The sequence below is a fragment of the Thermobia domestica genome, chromosome 3 (genome assembly GCF_964235325.1).
Source record: "Thermobia domestica chromosome 3, izTheDome1.hap1.1, whole genome shotgun sequence".
Lineage (NCBI taxonomy): Eukaryota > Metazoa > Arthropoda > Insecta > Zygentoma > Lepismatidae > Thermobia > Thermobia domestica.
In genome coordinates, this window is record NC_137456.1 from 306,042,703 (window position 1) to 306,066,747 (window position 24,045).

Below are 24,045 nucleotides of genomic sequence, written 5' to 3' on the forward strand. Positions count from 1 at the left end.
TAGTTATTTGACAGTATACCTATGGTCCTTGTAATAATCGATACCGTTAGTGAACAATTAAACATGAAGTAATATACGCATATTTGTAATGATTAACAGCAAGCATAAGGAAAAAAGCAAACAGCACACAAAATTGCAATGTCGCTCAGACTTGATTGGTAGCGACAAAGTTTCCGAGGACTCTTTTCTAGTCAACTTCTTGTAAGAACTATCTTCTTCTCCTCCAAGTTCTTGCTTACTTGACATCACGTCCATTGTATTTAGTTTGGTCGGACGAGATGACTTAACTCTCTCTCAGATTAAATCTGTCGGCTTAATTAAATGGTATAAAATATAGGTTAAATTAAGGTAGGTTAAGTTTGGGTAGGATAGGGTATGGTACAAGGAAATAAATTAGTAATTAGGAGGTAAATTAGGTATTGACTGATAGAACGTAGGGGATTCATGTTTCAATATAACTAAAATACTCACCTATTTGCATTCCTTAAGGAAGAATAATAAACTTTCCCATATTTCGGTTACATATATGAGAAACCTTTAACAAGGGCCAATTAGGCTTAATACAGTATATGTTGTTGTATATTGAGATCTTCACATGTTGCTGCTTCATCAGAGGTCATGTCAAATTAGTATAGAAAGTAACATATTTTTAGTTTGAAGAATTTCCCTTTCTATGTAAAGAATAATCTAAACAATTGACTTCGTCTAAATTGATTGTGTGTGTAGAGTGTAGTTCCACATATTTTACTTACAAAAGATGTTACTTTTATTTTTCAGACTAATGCAGAAGAATTATTATTTCCTCCACTAATCTTGATGTAACTTTCCGTCTAACTAAAACCACCAATATAGACTCCGACTGCCGCCCATTGATACCACCTTTTGTTTCCAAAATGATAGTAATCCCTGATTATACAGTTACACATAATTATACAAAACAGAAATTGCGGAGGAACAACTTTCTAGTGTACTGAAATTACGATGTGATATACCTAAATCAATATTGACCTTATAAAACTGTATATTTGCAATCAGATTTTGTATAGAAATACGAGAAAATTTCAGAGAAACAAAGAAAGTATGTATAATTATATACTATTTAATTTTTGTGGATGAAAGTTGAGATAATAGTATCCCACTCTCAGTTGAGATTCCCTTTTTAGTATTAAGTTCTGGTTTTCTTGTCATAACGAAATAGGCTTTCTCATTATTTAATGTAAAATCATTATATAAAGTGGTCCCATATTCCACATCCTCGCGCTGTTAATGATTAACACTTTTCTCTTCTATATGTTATATTTCATTCATCATATTTTTTAAAATCTTTTTTAAAAGTGTTTCCTATATACAATAATTTCATACATTATATATATTGTATAACTTTCTACTATAGTGCATAATGATATTTTAGTTATTGTTTTTTATCTTCTTTATTTTCTACATATTTTTATCTTCTTTATCAATTCTTCAAATCTTTTATCTTCTATATCATGTATTTACTTTTTGTCTTTCATAACCTCAATTGAGGCATTACATTATTAGGAGCTCTTCTAGATCCCAGTCACCTACGTCAGTCTTTCTCAACTGGTAGCCCAGGCACCTCTAAGGGTCCGTGAGACAAATTCAGAAAGTTCGTTGCATTATTTACGTAGCTGACACACACTCACACTCACTCTATGGCCTATGGAACCTGGAGGTTCAATGCCGCGTTCACAAAAGCTCACCATTAACTTCTGTCCTTAGTCAACTGGATCTAGTTTCTACTTCGTATTCCTATTTCCGCGAGATCCATCTTAATATTGTTCTCCCATCTGCGCCTACGTCTTCCTAATGGTCGTTTTCCGATTGGATTTCCAGTTAAGACTTTGACAGCGTTCCTACTTTCTTCCATTCTGGCTACATGATCTGACATAAATAGCAGTGTAATCATTTAGTTATTTCATTCGGACTTTGTAGCCAAAACAATTTTGCCCGTTTTCTCTTCTCCGCTAGTTGAATGTATTCCTAGTCGAACCATAGCTTGTTCCTACGTATTTCCGCGTGTTCCAATATTTTTTCTTTTGCTAAAATATTAATGCTATCTTTAATTTCAATCCAAGTATCCTCAACACTAGGGCATTCCGAATTCTCTAAAGTTGAGAATCTATTCGAAACTTCAATCTGATATTCCACTCTTATCTGGTTCTCTTCTAATTTCTTTAAACGGACATTGAGACATTGAATATTTCCTTAATTCAATGATAGTTTCTCTCTTATTATCGCTACTATCAGCTAGTGATTAGTATCACAGTCAGCTTCTCTAAACGACCGAACGTCAGTTATGCTAGACTGTCTACTTCTATCTACTAGAACGTGATCAATTTTATTACGTGTTCTTCCGTCTGATCAGGTCCAAGTATATTTGTGAACGTTGCGGTGTGGGAATTCTGTATTCTTCATGATAAAATTTTTGGAGGTTGTGAAGTTTACGAATCTAACACCGTTGTCATTACTTTTTTATGCAGACTTTCGTTAACTATAATCGGTTTGAAAATATCCTCTCGTCCTACCTTCGCATTGAAATCCCCTAATAGAATTTTCAAATGGTATCGCGGAAGTTGGTCAAATACCTGTTCCACTTGTAACTCTCCAGTTACAGTGTATGTAGTGTTATTTTTTTAAAAAATTCTGGCCCAAATAATTTTAAACCTCACTGTATAATAATAGAAGGTATGAGTGTGTTTTACGGTATAAGTTTTTACTTACATCCTGAATCCGTTTTTGTCTTCGTTTAAATAAAATTATAAGGAGCATTCATTTAATTCGTACTCATCCCTGAAATGTATGGAACCTGAAGCGAAACGTGAAACGACGCTTATACCAGCTTGTAGCGGGTTCTTTAAAGGCTCAATAGATGGTGGCACGGTGGTTATTGCGTGAACGGGAGAAGGAAGGTGGAGCTGCAAAGAGGGACAGTTGTAAGTCAGCGTCGTTCAAATGCACAGTAGTGTGTTCTCAATCGAAAAACAAACAAGCTGATTCGCGGAAAAGGGAGGCCGATAAAGTGGAGCAGCGTGCTGTTATACGGTTTCTTACCGCCGAAGGTGTCGGCGCACGGGCAATGCACAAACGAATGGTGGGTGTTTACGGGCAGCACACACACATTGTCACCGCCAGCAATCATCAAATGGTGCAAGAGTTTGCAGAGGGTCGAAAGACGCTTAAAGAGGACATTCGTCCGGGCAGCTCGTAGTTGCGATGCCACAGATTACTACGCGAGTGGACTAGATCATATGGCAGAATCGGAGAACTACGGTGAAGGAGGTGTCGACGGAAGTGGCTATCAGTGTCGGATTGGCCCAGTCCATAATCAGCCACAAGCTTCATTTTCGCAAAGTCTGTGCCCAATGGGTGCCCCACAGCCTTACGGACGCTTACAAATCGGAAAGAATGGAGGCGTGCCAGTCACAAGTGGTCAGATTCGAAGCTGAAGCTGAGGCATTCCTGGAGAAAATCATCACAGGGGACGAAATGTGGTGCCATCACTACGTTCCGGAAAGCAAACGCCGAAGTTCGCAGTGGCATCACCCCACCTCTCCCCCTCCAAAGAAGTCCAAATTAATTCGAACCTCAGCGGGAAAGGTCATGGCTTCCGTGTTCTTCGATATTCGAGGGCTACTGCACACAGAATTTTTGGAACACGGACAGACAGTGAACGCCACCCGGTCCGAAGAGACGTTACACAATCTCCGCAAGTCCATCAAGTGAAAACATGCAGGGAAACTGTCGGCGGGTGTGCTTTTGCTTCATGACAATGCACGGCCGCATAGGCCAGCGTAACGCAGGGGACTTTGAGGAAGTTTAAGTGGGAGGTTCTCCGTCACCCTCCCTACAGCTCCGACTTCTCCCCTTGCGATTTTTACATGTTTGGAGAACTGAAAAATAATTCTAAGTAAGCACCATTTCAATTCGGACGATGAGATCATACAGGAGGTGACGTCGTGGCTTCGCCTTCTTCCAGAAAAGCATTCAGCGGCTCGTGTCACGGTGGACAAACTGCTTTGCCATCAGAGGTGATTACTTTTAAGATAGGTGGACAAATTCCCATATTTGTACAGGGTGGCTACATGCTCCTTATAATTTAGAAGTTTCAGAAAAATTGAGTGTGTAGGTTTTCGGGAAATAATTTCTTCTGTTTATATATTATTTTTCTCCGCAATTTTTCGTGTATGGGCATCTCATATGGATAATTATAAAATATATATATTATTATTTCGATGTAATTCATATGTTAGTGCTTAGATAGAATTTTCTGAATTTTCCACCAATAAGAAATCTGGTAAGACACTTCTCGCTGAGATACCCATACCTTGTCAAAATCTGGTTTTATCCAGTTTTTCTTTATTTTTTTTATTCGTTTTGTAATCCCGCCACGCGAAATTTCTGTGTTGTGATTGGAAACTACATGCAACCTTAGTGATTTGGCGCGTCTCTACAATGTATTTATTCAAGAGCAGTAGTGGAGTCAACATCACTCATCGCCGCTGTATAAAATTTCACCAATTGCGCAGGAAAAGCTACCATACACCAGGTAATATTAGTTTAAATTATGATATAAACTACATAGAAACTTATGGAGTCCTGAACTATTGGAATTTTACCTGTCACGCTTCGTGAATGCTCGCGGAATACAATCATGTTTACGAAGCAAGATCAGAGGAGCTGATAGAAAATTGAATGCGCTAGATGTAGGAAGTGCTCCGAAATATTGTAAGATGTTTGCGGTGCAAGTGCATTACCATACCGTACAGTAGCAAGGTGGATCAAAGCCTTTAATGAATTGAATTGAAAAAGGCTTTATTCAAGCGGGCGAGGTTCAGCATATTGCTGTTCTACCATCTAACCCTTGTCAAGGAAGTACATTGTGTTATACAAAAAACATACAATCAATTGAGTACAAAAGATACGGTTACATACAAGAAAAATACAGGTATACAGTAAGATGATAAAAAAATAAAAGAAAAGAGAAAAGTGGTACATTTAACAAAACACACACACGCACAAGTACAAGTGAAGAAAGAAAAAAAGCATACAAATACAAACATGAAAACAAACACATACCAATCAATAACATAGAGACAAAATAAGCTGTGCTTGTGATTCACAATGCAGGGAGGAGGGTGATGAAATATTTTTATAATGCATGATTATTTAATAAAGAATATGTACAAAGTCAAGTCTGATTTCATTTACGTGGTTCAAGTGATAGAATACAAATCATGGGTACCTGAACTTAAATTTTGTTGGCTGAGTAAATAAATTTTTAATAGTTTCTTGAAAGAATTAAATGTGTTAGCTTCTTTTACTACATTTGATAGAGCATTCCATGACCTTGGTGCTAATACTGAAAATGCCGCAGTGGTTTGCTTGAGTCTATGGTGTGGAATATCAAACGTATTCCTTTTGCGTGTTAAGTGAGTGTGAATAGTTGACCTAGCAGTGAGTTTCTTGTATAAATACGCGGGACGTGTTGTTTTAAGAATTTTATAAATGAGAGAGCAATAATGCAAATGTCGTCTTCTGGACATTGTCAGCATGCTATTGCTGTTCAGAATAAGCAAAATATGATTGAATTTTCATATGTTGTAACAGAAGCGGATGCATGAATTTTGTACCTTTTGGATCAGAATGGCATTGCTTTTTGTTAGAAGCGGGCCATACACAACATCACAATAATCAAACAAAGACAGTATCAGCGTTTGTGTCAGGAGTAGCTTGGTATCTTTGGACGGACGGCAAAATGTTACAGACATGCCTCACGTCGGCCATCCTCCTGTAAGTGAAGAAGATGTGCAGAACGTGAACGCGTTAGTGCTAGCGAATCGGAACGCCACGATTCGTCAATTGGCCAACGCTACAGGACTAGCGTATTCGACTGTGTTGAAAATTCTGAACAAGAACCTGAGATTGCGTAAAATCGCCTCAAGGTGGATCTGACTGAACAACACAAGTAACTGTGATATGATGCCGCTCGAACACACTTGGAGTGGTATCAACCTGAAGGCGAGGCCTTCTTACATGGGTCATTAATGTTGATGAAACCTGGGCCAGAGCGTATGAACCACAGCTAAAACTGCAATCAAACGAGTGGCATCATCCCGGGTCGCCGAGAAAAACAAGAGTTCGGAATACCCCAACCAATGTGAAAGCTATGCTCATCATTGCATACGACTGGGATGGTGTAATCATAAACCATTCTGTTCCCCAAGGACACATGGTTAGTGAAGAGTACTACTGCAATTTTTTGCAAAACAATCTGCGAACAGCTGTAGGACAAAAACGACGTCACTTACTGACGAACCCACTATTTAGTCTGCATGACAATGCAAGGGCACATTCAGCAGGTGCGGTCAGTGACTTGTTGCATCGTTGAGGCTGGGAAATTCTGTATCGCCCCCGTATTCTCCAGATTTAAGTCCCTGCAACTACGATCTCTTCTCGAAGATGAAGGAACCACTTCGTGGGACGCGCTTCCGTACAGTTGATCTCCAGGCGACCGATCGCTCCATCCGCACTATCCATATATATATATATATATATATATATATATATATATATATATATATATATATTGAATTCGAGGAACTGTGGATCGTGGTACTTATCAGCGTAAAGGAAGTCATACATACGCATTCCAAAAATGCACATTTCATTAATGTTCAATGGGTGGACAGAGTATTCCCTACAGGGTGAAATTCCCAGACATGTCATCAACAAAATTTTGAGATATGCTCTGACTTTATGATTAGTCCATAGTAAGCTAAAGATATGTCTTGATAGCAGTGAACACGAAATTCTTTGGCGCGATGTCTGAAGTGTTAAGGATCGTCAGCAACACGGTCTCTCGTACTAGGGAAAACGCATGCTGCGATGTTTTCTTTCACGCTTATAAGTGAAGAAAACGTGAAATATACCGTGACGAAATACATCGTATCACACGTTATTCTGAGCACAAAAAAAACATGGAGCTGCCGGTTCCTAACATTTCCGATTTCCCTCCGAAGCATTGGATGTCCATTGTTGTCAAGGCTTACATCCTACCTAGTTTGGACCCTCTTGAAATCAGTGTATATCTGAAATCTCTATTGAGAGATATCTGACACGTAAAGGGTCCAAATGGATGAATCGAGTTGCGGGATGAGATATAGTGTGCCTGATAGTGGATGTGAAAATATGTATATCTGCAAAGTTGTAGCGGCTAGGCGCCATAAGAGACGGAGGGGGAGGGAGTGAAAGTTGGTGGGAGAAGGCCTATACTGTTATTGAAATACATCAAATAAACTGTTGAATCGTGAAAATGGAGAAAGTCAAGCAACACAAATGGTGGTAGTTTCACATATTGGCAAAAGAAGAATGGATAGAGTAGATCACGAACCTCCACCGCCATCTTGAAATCCGCCATTTTAAGTCTGTAATATTTTTTGAAATGGAAAGATAGTCATGTGATTATCAATTAGAGCCAGCATGTTCTCAAAAAGTCAAATATGAACTTATGTGATCGTTATTTGTACTTATTTGGAAGATTTGTACTTATTTGTTATCAAATTTCACTGTTTTCTTAGCTTGTAGATATGTTTAACTTACATGTGTTTCGTAATAATCCAAACTTTCAACATACGGGTATCGGTCTCATAGATTTTCATAAATAACTATAAAAATGATCCTAAATCTTCAAAATAAGTACAAATATATAATCCTTTTTTTAAGCATGTAGGGCCACGAAACGTGTAAATCTGTTGAAATATAGAAATTATTATTATTATTATTATTATTATTATTATTATTATTATTATTATTATTATTATTATTATTATTATTATTATTATTATTATTATTATTATTATTAGAGAGCACCATACTTCCTTCTCTCCTATCGTCCCTTGAAAATAAACATTTTAGAGAAATTTCCTTTTCGAATACATTTTCTCCTTAATCTTTTCATTGTGTCTTTTAATTAGAAATCATAACAAAAGAAAGGAAAAGATTGCATTAACTTTTGATCTGCATAAATACCTTTGTCATGTATTTATTACTTATCTTTACAGATTTGCGTCATCCTAATCACAAAGCCTTTACAGATGTCTTTCTATTTTTCATATCTTATCAAGTTCCCTTTCAATCAATTATCATGAGATAAGCAAATATCTTTAGTGAAGCTGGAAGAAAAGAACATATAGTCATTTCCTCCCATACTCGTGAAAGAGAATTTGGTTTTAATAGTTGAAAAATGAAGTCGTTAATAATAGCAAGTTATAGTATGTTCTTTTTGATTTATGGATGTTTTGGTAAGTAAAGAACTATTCCTTGTTTTAATTTTCTGATTGCTTGAACATTTGCAGTGTTGTTCTGGATTTGGCATTTCAAATATTTCTATTGCAGCAACTAAATATAATACTTACACGTATATACGTACGTTTGTCTTTTATAAATAATATACGTATAGTAAAGCTTATTTACTCAACATTAAAATAATGGATGCAATTCTACAATGTTCTTGATATTAAATGAAAAAGTGTTAAGTTTATACATAAGGCCAGTGGCGTATTTAGAGGGGGGCTTCCGGGCTTAAGCTCCCCTCGAAATCTTACTTACTATGGTAAAGTATATGAAATATATTGCAGAATTTTCACATTTTCAGGCAAAGCCCCCCTCCCCGAAAGTTAGCAAAGCCCTCCCCGAAACAAAATCGTAAATACGCCACTGTATAAGGCAAATGTTTTAATTTAAGAGCACAACATATCTTTTGAAATAAGCATCTGACGAAAAAATGTTCGACATCGCGGGGAGGGAGGGCGAGAGGCAACTTTAAAAACTTAAATGGAGACTCCCCCTTTTAAAAAATGTAAATTCGGATTTTACGAGAAAAAAATAAGCAAATTTTATTGGAAACATTTTCCTCGATTCGTTATACATGGCGCTGAAATCAGTAAAATTTAGTTTCAACAGTAAAATTTAGCTTTAATTGGGAATCACCATATTTAGTTGCAGAATAAACCTGCTATGAACAGTACACATCTTTTGCCTTAATCGTTTTCTAAACTCGTGATAGATGCCCACACTACGTGTAAATTTCTCGTATTTCCTATTCGAACAAAATAATTTAAATTTTGTTAACTTCCTCATGTTCATTACCTACAAAACGTTATGGCAGGTAATCTACTTTTTTCTCCGATCTTGGATGGTAAATGGCTAATTCAAAGAAATACTTGTGATAGCCACAGTGTCTCTTTCGTAAAAGCCGTCCTACTTGTGGATTTACAAACTGTTATTGTTTCATTTTACCAATGAGTGTTGACCAAGAAGCTGAGAACAAAACAAGGAATCTCGTTACTTTTTCTTTCCTTTTACACTTTACAACATGAATTCAAGATGATTTATTATGAATTTACTGTTAAGTTTCATAGGAAAAGAATAAAGTTTTGAACACGAGACGGAAACAAACAGCATTCATAGTTCAATAAGTTTATCTAGACTGAGCTACCATATAAACAGCAAACCACAGTACCACCGTCTCCTGTATTTTTGGAAATTTACCATATAATGGATAAACTTTCTTCCTTGGGTTAATTGACTTTTTCAAAGATAACAACAGCAAAAGATCTTCTGAAAGGCTTCTGAAAGAAATACTATTGGCATTTTACATTTGTGCAACTAACTGCGCGCCCAGAATTAGGCCTATGTTCGACTAAAAGATGTATCTCTTATTTTACATTTAGTAAAATAAGAGATCCACCTGCCCACTTCAACAAAGGACTCTCTGCTGCCCTGCCTTTTACAGACTCTCACCTAACACACTTCTAGCAGCTGCCAGATGATGCATATGGATCCTCAGTGTTACCACGTTACACATTTTATATATTGCAAATTGCAGGTTTCTCAATTATTTTTATCGTAAGGATGGACTAAGCAAAACCCAAAAATGAAGTGCACACAGTATATTAAAGCAAACCACGCGGCACTATAGCCTGGTAAGATAGGGAATACTAGCCGGCTTTCATATGCTGCTGATGCCTTAAGACTGATGTGTGGCCAGCACGTCGGCCCCTCTTGCCGTTAATGTCAGGTTTCTTGCTTAAAGTCCGTTAACTTTTTTAAAGGTAACAATCGATTTGTCCTAACGGCGTTGAGATAACGCTGCACTACTGAAATCACCCGATTTTCACAGTTACCCATTCAAATACTGACCAGATCTAATTCTGGATGATTTGGATGATCTTACAGGAAACAATGTACCAGTGTGGTTAGGAAATGATGTAACTGTCCACACTGCAAGTACTTTTCTTTGCCTTCTGAAAATTGAATGCGGACTTTACACGAACTGTACGGTATTGGAAACCATTAAAATAATGTACTAACAAACCTTTGTATATTTCTTATGTTTAATTAATAGAGTTATATATATTTATTCCAGGTCTACGGTGTTATAGCTGTAATTTTGCTGCAGGAGGTGATACAACATGCCTTACAGATCCTGGTAAAGTCATTACTGGTTCGCCAATTACAACCTGCCGAAATCAAAAATACTGCTACGTCATAAGAATCGACTACACAGAAACTGGAGGTACGTAAAACCAAACGACCAAATATCATCATTATTACTGATAATAGTCTTGTAGCAGGTTGTTTTGCGCAAATTGAAAAGTTCCTGTGCATTACAGTCACTGATTTGTTCTCTTTGTTTTGACACAGAGACCAGGAATTAACCACTTTAATACTATTCGTCAATTGGAATAGTTTTCTTCTTCTTTTTCACAAGAGAGAGATAACCATACTTACCTTACTGGATTATAGCAAAGCATTCCAGTCAGTAAACCATGACATTTTGCTACAGAAACTTGTACAAAAATTTCGTTTCTCTACTTCAGCTGCTAAGTGGGTCCAAAATTACTTATGCGACCGAAAACAGTATGTGGTGGTTGCCAACTTAGTTTCTGGTCAGCGTGACCTTCCTTGTGGGGTTCCTCAAGGTAGTGTTTTAGGGCCTCTTCTTTTCTGCCTTTATATTAATGACTTAGCACAATCTCTAAAACACTGTAAGTATCACATGTATGCGGACGATGTTCAATTGTATCTATCTTCTTCACCAAAGCAAATAGATACTTGTATAACAAAGATGAAAGAAGACTTGAGTAATTTGGCTAAATGGTCAGCAAATAATTGTTTGATTATAAATCCAGTCAAATCAAAGTCAATTTTAATTACTTCCAAACGTGCAACGACGTTAATAGATGCTTCACTTGTTCCCAATATAACTTTAGAAGGCGTAAATATTCCCTTCTCTTCCTCTGTGAAAAATCTTGGCGTCATACTTAACAAATATTTAACTTGGTCCGATCAAATTAACGCATCATGCAAGAAGGCTTTTGGAATTCTTCATTCTCTCAGCAAATTAAAAAAACTTTTTACCAACACAGTTGAAAAAAACTCTTGTTCAAACCCTAGTGGTACCACATTTGGAGTACTGTGACACCGCCTTAACTGACGCTGATATACATTTACAAAAGCGTTTGCAGCGAGTACAAAATGCTTGTATACGTTTTATTTTTAACTTAAAATTCTCAAATCATGTTACGCCATTCTTTGAAAAGCTGCAATGGCTGAAGATGCAGCAACGGCGAAAATTGCACTCGTTGGTACTGCTGTATAAAACACTTACTTTTACAGAACCTTCCTATCTTCTAAAACATCTTAATTTTTTAAGCGATTTCCATGAGAGGGACACAAGATCACGTTTTAATAGCCAACTTGCAATTCCTATTCATAGATCAACTTATTCCTCCAAATCATTTATAATTTCGACGTGTCGTGATTGGAATACTTTGCCAACCTCGGTACGTGAGTCAAAATCTTTAGCATCTTTTAAAAGAGCAGTTTATAATTTATTGTTATCGCAGCAGGGTTGAATGGACACAGAGACAGAAGAGCCAATAGAGAAGCCTGTCATAAAGATATGAAACCCAATACTTATTACATATTATAACATGTATGTACTTTCGTGTAGCAGTATATTATATTTGTGTGTGTGTTTGTGTGTGTGTGTGTGTGTGTGTGTGTGTTCAAGTGACAGTCTGTTTCTTGTGTTTTTTTTTACTTTCTAACTTTTTTTTCTTTTGCTATTGTTAGCTATATCCTTTGATTTTTCAATTTTGTGTCATGTTTAGGTGGTAGATAAGGCTACATATAGCCTTAACCTCGACATGTAAAATGAGTCAAAATAAATAAATAAATAAATAACGATGCCTCAAGCGCGGCTTTCGCCTTACTTTGCTTAGTTGTTAGTGTTGTCTGCGAGACGACGAATAAGGTATCGCGTCTCGTAATATTTTTAGTACTATAGTCGCGGTTCTCAAAGAATTTATTCTCGTCTCTTCTCGATTTTCGGAAAGCTCTTCTCATCTCGTCTCATTTTGTAAATGTGTGTATAACAGTAATGCCTTGATTTTTTTTAAAATTTCATCTAGAAGTTATAATCCTTACACATCACGAAAGGTCCACGAAAGTTGTTATATAATACTTACGCGATATTTATTATTATAGTATATTATGTAACGATTTGCTTATATTTAAACGTTAATAAATATTCTTCATTATGTTAGTAAAATCACTTTATCAGTTTATAGTTTTTATGCTATGAATTATGTAATACTGAAACAGGGTTTGAGATTTAATATTTGAGTGAACTAGTGTTGGTCACGAAACTAGAGAAATTTCTCGTCTCGTCCCGATTCTCGTCTCGAAAACTGCGAGAGTTGCCATTTCTCGTCTAGTCTCGATTCTGTCTCGAAAACGATTAGAATTGTCATATTTCTCGTCTCATCTCGATTCTCGTCTCATAAACGACGAGAATTGTTATATTTCTTGTCTCGTCTCGATTCTCGTCTCAAAAACGATTATAATTGTCATATTTCTCATCTCGATTCTCATCTCGAAAACGACTAGAATTGTTGTTTCTCGTCTCGTATCCGATTCATACATAGCGACGTCGAATATATCTATATACCCAATTTCAGATCCATAGCTTTTTTAAATTTGTGTCCGCCATGTTGGATCCGCCATTTTGATTTGTAAACATTTGATGTGAGATTCGTATTCAGCTACCTTTTAAACCTATGTATACAATGTCTCAAAACAATTATATCATAACTTCTTATTTTGTCCACGTTTTCTGGTATTTCGAAGCGTGTTTTGTTCTGATCTTTAAATGTTCGCCACGTCTCCTACAGTCCTCATTCAAGGGAGATATTTCACATGTGATATGTACTCGGTGTGACCTTTCCAACGATATATAACACATGCAGATCCCCGCGTACCACTTCTAGTACTTCCATCGTCAGCCAGAGGTTTAAAAGCCTCGTAACCAATATCAGCTTTTAAAATAAAAAGAAGCAAAATCTGTTCAGGAATATTCAAGTTTGCTGCGTGCAATATATTTAAAAGAACGTACATCCGCAACAACAGCATCAACATCATTAATTCCAAATATAGCACAGAGTTCTTTACATTCATTCTCACTGAGCTGTAAAACTGTATCAAAGTTTTGAAAATTCTAAAGAAAAAATTAAATATTCCACTTGAATACAAATAACGAAAGATATTTCGGAGTTATTTTAGTTTTGGGTTCTTTCTAGAAGTAGCAACTTGAATTCCCTTCAACCAACAATTAAGACAATGGGGGGAAAATGTAAGTAACATTGTGTCACAGTTGCGTTTGTATCGGTGAACAAATTTGCTGCTACCTCTTTCTCCCTCTTTCCCTTTCTAAAAACTCGACAACAATACGATAAGGTTGTTTCATCATGGAATTTCAAATTCATATGAATAAATCTAGTATATCGGTATAGAATTTTTGCTTCTAAAACTGCCGGTATGAAAATTAATGGAATAACCCTTGGCCATGGTCCTTCTCTCAAATGGTGATCTACACATACTATTGAGTTCAGGATGAGATACTAGAGCCAGTATCTCAACGTGTTCGTGGTATCTTAATAAGTAAAAGAAAGGAAGTGTCATTCCGTATTTCTTGGACGAGCCTACCACAGAGCTATTTCTCCCAAGCGGCTATGTCTTAAAAGATAGACAGTCTCTGGTAGTGTACAGCCGTACCACTACCGTAATTAAAGGAAGTCCCGTATTGCTTGGACGATTCTTCCGGGAGGGGAATGACATATTCCTCTCTGCACGGGGACTGAACGTGACTGGGGAAATGTGCCTATCTAAGGTAATTTGACAACGGTTTCTGATCACAGTAAAAGGGAGGAAGCTCTGCAGCATAAGCTGCTGGCCTTAAACTTAAACAGGGACTTAAAACATACCATTGGATCCAGGATGAGATATGGAGAGGATCCCGATATGTACACGGTACCTATACGCGGAAGGTGGTGCTTATTGAACGTTAGAGGTAGGCAGGGCTGGAAGGAACAAACTCCTTCTGGCATGCTCGGGGCTTGCGGATTGGGGGTTGGACTCTGCCGGGCAGTGGTCAAACCGTGGGATTCGGTAGCTTGTGTGAGCTTATCCAAGGAATCTGGGCAAAGGGAAGCATGGGCGGGAGGTGAGCTTGCCTTATAACTATCAAGCAGCATGCCTAGGAGTATGGCAGATCTTGACTCTTTAGCAACGTCACCTCCACCGGTAGCTAATAGTAGTCACTCAGGACTTCGGTCTGGCCGTGCACTAGGTGTATCCCACTCCCTTAGAGAATAAGGGTTAAATCTCAATTGCGAATCACGGTTGAGGGACATACCTTGAAGGTGCACATCGTGCACAAGGACAATTCATCGAATTATGAAGAACCACGGGCTGGGTGCATCTAAAGCGGAAGCGGTCCATTAATCAGGTCAAACGGCCACAGTTCATCACAAGAGGAGGTCGAAATCTGGCATTAGACCATTTCCATCCATTATATATTTCCAGTAATATATAGTAGAAGTACGTACCTCTGGTGTGTAGGGTCTCTGGTTCAATCCCCACCCAAGTATGTTTGTGCTGGACGTCATTCTGTCCACAGGTATTCTCGGGATACTCCCGCTTCTCCCCACATTCTCATTCACCTATTCTTGTATGATCATTCACTTCTCTTAATCATCCGTCTCTCTTAGCCTAAGAGGCATAAACTGATAGATAAAGACTTCAAAAGTACAAAAATTGCTTATTATTTATATCATTGGTGAAATTGCTACAAAATTGTAACAATTAAATCGTTTTGACTTACATGATAAAAAGTACGAGAAAGAACAATAAGGAAAAGTTTGAAAATCTTTTATTGGTGGTACAATGTAGTTTCAAATACCGTAGTATTTCAGACTACAAGACATTCACACTTTCACCATTAAATATCAGGAAAAGAATGCTATTTTCTATGTGCGATCCTGAATAAGTTTTTCTCATAACTGACCACCATTCTCAAAGGATAACTGTGAGACACCCATGTAACACCCCAAACTAGACTCGAGTTCCGTCTAGTTGTATTAAAGCGGTACCACGAGTCCTCATTGGGCTTACCGAAAGTGTTAATCTCCATATAGTAATTTGGAAGTTTGCCTAGGCTTCTTGGTTTCAAAATTAGAAATTTCCTTTTGACGTTACCATGTAAGGCTAATCAATGCTTCTCATTTTCTATTCCAGAAATCTCATCTTTTGGCCGTGGATGTATTGCTGAAGATGTTTCTGGAATCGTACCTAGTCCCGAACTTACAACCTATACGACAACATGCACCACGGACCTATGCAACGACGGAGACCCTAAAGAGGATGAGGATGGAACAGGAGGCGGGAATGGAGATGGTGACAATTCTGGACCTATAATCGTCCCTAGTAAGGATGGTGCAATTGTAGTTTCTCTGTCAGCTGGTTCAGTTGTCTTAGCGTTTGCTACTCATATATTCCTTGTATATGTTCTGAGTAACTAAGGACATGCTTCTTGAGGTATTGATCACAACGTGACATTATGCTGACCATTGTTAGAGTACCCAGAAGACGAACTGTGCCCTCTAGTTTGTTGTGGGTTCTTGTATACCTAGTTGAAGCCAGTATCTATTACTGTGTTTTTGTTAAATTGAATTTTGAATATTGTTAAATTTACAAGGACTGGATAAAAAAGTAATGGCAACATTGTTACAATTCGTATCTGATTTTGTACACAGAAAACTGTTACATTCCTTCAATGTAATCTCCCTCATTCTCTATCACCTTCTGCCATAGGTGAAAGGCGTCGTACACCGTCAGCGCGTCAATCTTTGTTGTCCCACAGAGATCGCCATACAGCATGGATGACAGCTTCTCTTATGTCGTAGAGCTTCCCGCGAAGTAGTTCCTTAATTTTAGCGAAAAGGTCGTTACGGAAGTCCTTAAAACATTGAGTGTACCACTCCAATCTTGATCTACACATGTTATTCATTTTTCTGAAAGTTAATTTTATGGCGCATCCACTCTCCTTCTTTATTTTACGGCACTGCTGCTGACGGAATAACATACAGTCGTTATCATTCGGCAGCATATTTTAAATCACGCTCGAACCTAGCCATAGGAACTAAATAAACGGTTCTGATTGGTTGGAGTTATCCGTTTCTTGTCACGTAGCATAGCCAGATGCTGTCGGCCCTCGTAACTGAGCGTGCTAGTTATAAAAATCGCTTTTGGCGTGGATTCAAACCTGGTCCAAAGAAAGTTTTTTTTATAATGTTTAAATTTTCATAACACTTTTTTTTTTAAGTAAGATGAAAAGAATACTCATTTTCCCTTTATGTAATATATAATGCATAAATTGTTTTTTCTCCACCATTTACCTAGAGATTTCTAATAACCCTTATAAACAATGACGTTATAAACCAAGTTGAGAGGGAGAAGTGGAGTCCTCGCGAAGATAGGGATTGTAGGGGGTAGTTGGGAGCAGGGCCGTGCCGTGGGGGGGGCGAGCGGGGCGACGGCCCCGGGCGCCGAAGTAAGGGGGGCGAAAAATTCGGGAGAAAAAGGAAAAAGATAGGAAAAATTGCTTGGAATATATGTATGGGGGCGCCGTCGTATACTCTCGCCCCGGGCGCTGATTTTCCACGGCACGGCCCTAGTTGGCAGATAGAGAGGGGGAGGTGCCGGGCACCAGGATGGGAAAGACTGCGCACAACTTTATTGATAAAAGAAAGTTATTTACTTACGTCACGAAACATCTGAGCGAGCGTCAGTGAACGAACGGGATTAGAAGCCCCGCAGGGCTCGTTTTGTTCCATCTTGACCCCCATGCTAATACGTCATACTCAGGTAGTGCAACTTCGATGTAAATCTAACCTCGCCTGCTTCCTTATGACCAACTTAAAACAGTTGCCTAGGGTCAAGGATGTTATAAAATAGACGATCTGCCTAATAACAAAATCGTGAAGCCATACGTCACAGTTTCGCCATACCCACTCTGCCCGCTCGGCGCCACTAACATCGCAATGTTTCGAGCCAACAATCATGGCGGAAACGAGAGTAGCCAATCAGACGTCCAGCTCAGATGATGCTCGGCTGTTTTTTCGGCTTCACTGAGTTTATAGGATGAAGATACGTATGGGCAGATCCTCTATTTTATAACATCCTTGGCTAGAGTAGTGCGTGAAAAAATGATACTCGGCACACTTTATCCAGTGATGCCAACCTGAAACGTTACAAAATCCCATCTCGAGAGGTAGAAACTCCCATTTTGCTTTTGAATTCCCCACGCTCTACAAAATTTCCCGAACTTATAAACCATAAAAAGTGAAGCTACTGTGACAGTCACTTTCTTCAATATATGAGTGAATTCAGATCTTCTAAGTTAATCAAACAGTTTATAAATAAGTAATTAAAAGACAAAGAACTTAAAATGTTGTCGAAAACAAGTACCTTTTGTTATTAGAAATTAGTATTTGTATCAAGCATTTGTGTCGTAATCTTCTATGGAACGTAACAAAATTAGATAAGACAACCTTCGTTCTCTAGAAATTTCGTTTGGAATGTTTTGGAAGATGGATGTTTCCAGTGTAGTATTTTTTTTAAAATACCAGAGTTATTAATAAGTTACACGGTACTGACAATTATTATTATTATTATTATTATTATTATTATTATTATTATTATTATTATTATTATTATTATTATCAAGTCACTGTATAAATTACTTCCACATTAAAATGCATTTTACAATAGCAAAATTTGACGGTTAGCACTGATTTCCAGCTCATAGAGAAGTTTATTGGCATCGATGAAGTAAATGTATGAAAAATCCCATAGATGTTGGCAAATTCTACGAAAATTCCCTTTATCCCTTTTGGAGAAATTAACGTTTAAAAAGTCCACCAAAATGGGATTTTCCCCATGGGTTGGCATCACTGATCTTCATTGCAACGCATTCCTTTATCTGTTACAGAACCCAAATTGCCAACCCCAGAGAACAAAATTATCCATTTTCATCTTTAAAATTATCGTATATTACAAAACAAACTATCGTATATTCGTTATGCACGTAATAATTGTAAAAACAGGTATAATACTACTAATAATAGCAATATTATATAATAAACTTATCTAGTAATATTCAGTTTCGAACCAGGAGCGTTATTTCAGATTTTGCTTGGGAAGGGGGGGGGCAAGACCCCATGATATAAGTAAAATTTCGCGTTTTACACTGACTTACTACTATTCTATTGATAAAATCTATATAAATCTCAAACTGGGGGCAAGGCAATTGCCTCTCCCTGCCCCCCTAAATGACGCCCCTTGTTTCGAACTCAAAAATCAGCATCGCTGTCCTCCCAATCTTTTTTATTATTATTAACACTATTCTGAACAACATTTCCTCCCCCTCGTAAACGAAATTAAATTTAAAGAATGGATGTAGGGTTGCCGTGCCGTTTGCTAATTTTCAAATCATTATTGATTTATTTTAGCAGGAATCACTTTTGAAAACCTCACTCTGTGTATGTGTGTGCGTTTTGTAGTTATTTAATGTACATCTACAATTTATTTTCAAATTCAAAAATTACAAAAAAGTATGCGTTCTAAAATTATGGTGAATTCGCCTCTTATCTCAAAGGCATTATCGTATATAGCATCAAAGTTTAAATTAGCGTGTATCACGATCAATTATCGTATGGTTTGGCAAGCTTCTAGGAAGCTCCTGTTTGAGACACAGCCCTCTGACTCAGGCGCGGATCCAGGACGGACTTTTGGGGGGGGGCGGTGGGTTGTAATGCTGATATTTAGAGCTACTTTTAAGATCTCCAAATTCTGGGATGGGTTTTTATTTATATATATGAAATAAGAAAGTTTTCTCTTCTGGGGGGGGGGCGATTGCCCCGATCACCCCCCTGGATCCGCCCCTGCTCTGACGTGATAATTGTGTTGCCATTACTTTTTATCCCACCTATGTAGTTGATTTTTCGTGTCTTATATTTATATACTTCAGGGTTCCGTGACACCCTATTTCTGTATTGCTGTTTTTTTTATTATATGATGTTATGTAATAAATATTTATTTTAAAAAAAGTTTCTATTGATCACTTGAACCCAACTTTGAAAGAAATGAATGAGATAGTTTTGAAGACCTAAGTGAAGTTGAAGATTACGTCAAAACTGAAGACTTAGTCCATCGAAATTTAGATCAGAATGAATACAATATTCCCTACTTATATTTCTCTAAAATAAAGGCCTACCTGCGTAGTGTCAATAATTGTGTTTTACTAACGATCTTAGTCAGGGATGCAAATAAGCAACAAACTTTTACTAGCCCAAGAAATAAAGCTACTAGTCCACATTCCACAATAGAAATCATTTACTTAGCTTCGGAATGATATTAAATACTCGCCCACACCGTTGAACCACTCTCCCCGGGCGAGTGGGCAAGTGGTTATTTGCATCCCTGATCTTAGTACTTTCCTCATCTCGAAACGTCATGTTAGAATTGATTTTTTTTAAAGGGTTCTGTTGAAGGATCTTGCACAAACCTTATGGAAATTGGATTTCGATGGAATTGCTTGAAATTGTGATGTTGTACATATTGTGATCCTGAGAAAGACTCAATGGACACAACCACCAATCACTAACCGTTTGGTCACTACAGGTCCACTGTTTTGAAAACAATCGAAGATAAACGATATTCTGGATTTCGGATAAAAAATAACTGAAACCGTGATATGTTGTAGATCACGGTTTCAAGCAATTCCACTGAAATCAAATTTCCATAAGGATTGTGCGAGATCCTTTAGAAAAAAATATGAAGTAAATGGTTAAGAGTCCCTCAGCATCTATCTGTGTCCACGAGACGAAAGGAAAAGAGGGTTTTCTTGTTTTGTTTTATAAATTTATGCATATTCTGAATTTCTTTCTTATTTTAATTTAGAGGTTATTAGAACCATTCCGCGTCATCGTAGCTCTACGAAGGGTGTTATTATAGCAATATTTAACTCTTATTTATTAGCAAACAAGAAGAAAGAGAACGTTAACATGGTGAAATCCAGGAAAAGTGTCAGACTTAGTTATGCTGTTTTCCTTCTATCTTATATTGACAGCAATCAATAAACCTAAATTTTCTTCGGTTCCCTTCGTTTTTTTAAAAAAAGAAGTTAGCAAGTGACCCATTTTTCCAAAATCGGTGGCATGAACTTTTATTAGAGTTCCTATATATTTAGAAAAAAAAAAATACGAGACGCTTTCGGTTTGAATAATACGGGCACTTTTCCATTACAATTACATGATGTAATAAAGAGTCATTTAGTCCAAAGGTTTTCTATGAGACGTATTGAATAATAATAAAAGTAATTTCGTCTCGTAGCACTTCAGTGTCATAAGAAGTAAATCGTGCTTAGTTATTACTAGAGAGCGGATTTTAAGGTGCAGCACCTTTTCTAAAAATGTAGTTGTTATAACAACCAAACTTCAAAGTATATAATTTGGGCATAAAACGAACTAAAATGAACGCACTTTGTTGCATATTTTTCGTGAATATTGCATTTTTTTTTTTTTTTTTTTTGCAAGATTAATAAAATTTCCCTTTTTATAGTCCTTTTAACCTTCAACACTTTTATTGTCCCTTTTTTTTTTCTTTAATGGAGAACAATATGTTTTATTTTCAATCTGGTTTACACATGATATTCCATAAAATTATACACAATCTTGACGGATTTGTTAGGGAAAAATTTAAATTTAAATTTGAATTTGCGAAACAATCCGGACGTAGAATGTTGAATGTTGTACAAGTTTCAGATTAAATAAAACAATTTTGCAATTTATGTCAAATTTTTAGAGCCAAGATTTTAAAAAATATTTGCTGGTGTTATGAATGAAGAATATTCATCTAACTGTTTACTATAGCACTTAATAAAGATATCCTATTATCACTTTTTTTTTGCACCTTTTTGAATGATTTTTCAGCCCCTTTTATTCCCTTTTTCCTACCATATTTTTGCACCTTAAAATCCGATATCTAGTTATTACTGTGTCCACTTAGTGGCAATATTCTCACAACATAACAGTATTGCCAATTGGTATGACACTTTTACGACGATAGCAATCGATTTCTCAGTAATTATTATTATTATTATTATTATTATTATTATTATTATTATTATTATTATTATTATTATTATTATTATTATTATTATTTTAATTGAAGAATCAGAGCGTTCAACAGAAATTACGGGACAAATCTGCATCAGAAGAATTTTGTCGGGATATCGAGATACATCCTTGCTATAAGGGACAATCCCGTAAAATACAGGACGTATAGGCTACGGACCCTTATTTTAATGTCATTTTTTTAAAAAAAAAATAGTTCTAAGTATCGTTTGTAAAGGAAGCAAATAAGTATAATAAATGTGTAAACTTGAGTGTGTTCACCTGAAGAGGAGCCAAAGGTAGTTTATGTCTTGCTTCTGGAAGATATTTATTTAGAAGTTTCGGTAAAGAACTAAACATATTGCTACTCCTAAAAAAAATGTCCATCTTATATAAATTTCAATTTCACTTTTTATATTGCTTTCAGGCAGTGGTGCTATTCAGCCGGTTCGCTATAACCAGTTGTTAAAATATTTCGAGTTCACAGAACCGTTTGTTATATCCAGACATATCAATAAATTTATACAGTTATGCTCAGGAACCAGGGGCGGATCCAGGACGGACTTTGGGAGGGCGGTGGGTTGTTATACTGCTACTTAGAACTACTTTTAATACCTCCAAACTCTTAGATGGGCTTTATTTATATATAAAATAAGGAAATTTCCTCTTTCCAGGGGCGGATCCAGGGGAAATCACCTCCCCTGGATCCACCCTGGCAGGAAGAGTAAATTTTAGTTTAAATGTCTTTGTTTTTAGAAACTCTTATAGCTACAGGGTTAAACCTATATTTCAAAACAAGGTATAAGCGTTTATTACTTAATCTCAAATGCTCAGATATGAAAAATGAGAATTGGGATCACATGAGTGTAGTGGTGAGAGTTATTTATATTACACGCATGTATACAAACGCATGTATACAATTACACTAGTTAACAAAGGTTTTGTTACATAAAAGGAAATACCTGTTCTTAAAGGAGCTTTTTGCGCTGAATTCGAATATGCACTCGGTTTTTCTCCATCACGTACGATTTTCCCGTAACAGAGGGATTTTCGGGAAAATCCCTCAAAAATTTCCCTTTTCGTTTATTTTACATCCCAAGATCTTGTCCCCTTGCATATACTAACATAGAAATTATACCTAAGTATACTTTGATTCATATTTAACAACCCCTCCAAGTTTCGTAATAATTGCTTTATTCTTTCTAGAGAAATAAATATGTTTGTATGTATACTGTGTGTACTGTTTATTGCACCTTATAGTAATGCTTTCAGATCTCTTAAGTTGAGGTAAAACGTTTTGCTTTATTACCACAAACACATATATAAAATATAATACAATATAATTTACAAGTGTGACAATTTACAATAAACAATAATACAAATGTACCAAAAGGTCATGAAAAGACAATCAAAACTATCACAATATATGAAACTTCCATTGGGTTACAAAAACGTACACTACTTCCTTCTTTTGTAAGAAATGTTGCATTCTCTAACAAGACCCCAACAATAGTCCCCCATCATTGAAGGATCCCATCGTCCCTGGTACCTTTTCTCCATTGCCCTTATATCTTGGTGGAATCTTTCCCCCTGTTCGTCGCTGAGAGCACCTAGGTTAGCAGGAAAGAAGCTGAGGTGGGAGTGTAAAAAGTGGATTTTTAAAGACATCCTACAACCCAACTCTTTGTATTTCTGTATCATGTCCTGTACGATTTCTGTGTAACTCTCAGCTTTGTTATTGCCCAGAAAGTTGCGCACAACACACTTAAATGCTGTCCAGGCAGCTAGCTCAGCACTGTTTAATTTGCTGTCAAAGCTATCATCAAGCATTAATTTCCTAATTTGGGGACCAATAAAACTCCCGCTGAAATCTTAGCATCACTCAGGTTAGGGAACTTATCTCGCAAATACTTGAAACCTTCACCAGATGTGTCCATGGCTTTGACAAAGTTTTTCATAAGTCCTAACTTGATATGAAGTGGCGGTAGTAATATCTTATTAGGATCTACCATAGGAGCGTATTTGACGTTGCATTCTCCAGGAACGTAATTCACTCTAGGTTCCCATTCCTTCACTTCATAATGTTTGTCATCAGCTCGGCTATCCCATAAACATAAAAAACATTGGTACTTCGTGTAACCGCACTGCAGTCCTAATAAAATACCAACTACCTTGAGATCACAACATATTTGCCAACAATGGTCCTTGTAATTTATAAGATTTAGCAAAGTTGACATGGTGTCATAGGATTCCTTAATCTTCACTGAGTGCGCAAGTGGTATAGAAGGTTTTTTATTTCCATTATGTAAAAGGACAGCTTTAAAGCTGACCTTTGACGCGTCGATAAATAACCTCCATTCTTCTGGAACGTAAGGAATTCCTAGCTCCGCCATCAACCCATTTATATCCGTACATACGCACACATTATCTTGCATTGAGAAAT

General features: G+C 36.9%; 1 protein-coding gene across 1 annotated transcript; it reads left to right on the plus strand.

The window, feature by feature from the left end:
* Positions 1 to 8,200: 8,200 nt before the first annotated feature.
* On the plus strand, positions 8,201 to 19,220 carry LOC145681761 (uncharacterized). The gene is made up of 3 exons (XM_081753374.1): positions 8,201 to 8,324; positions 10,451 to 10,600; positions 15,664 to 19,220. Exons 1-3 carry the CDS (start codon positions 8,267 to 8,269, stop codon positions 15,945 to 15,947), a joined length of 492 nt encoding a protein of 163 aa, XP_081609500.1. The 5' UTR covers positions 8,201 to 8,266; the 3' UTR covers positions 15,948 to 19,220.
* Positions 19,221 to 24,045: the final 4,825 nt, after the last annotated feature.

Coding starts and splice junctions, on each gene's coding strand:
- LOC145681761 (XM_081753374.1), top strand. CDS start 8,267: ATGAAGTCGTTAATAATAGCAAGTTATAGTATGTTCTTTTTGATTTAT. Junction 8,325..10,450: donor TTTGATTTATGGATGTTTTG/GTAAGTAAAGAA, acceptor TATTTATTCCAG/GTCTACGGTGTTATAGCTGT. Junction 10,601..15,663: donor CGACTACACAGAAACTGGAG/GTACGTAAAACC, acceptor TTTCTATTCCAG/AAATCTCATCTTTTGGCCGT.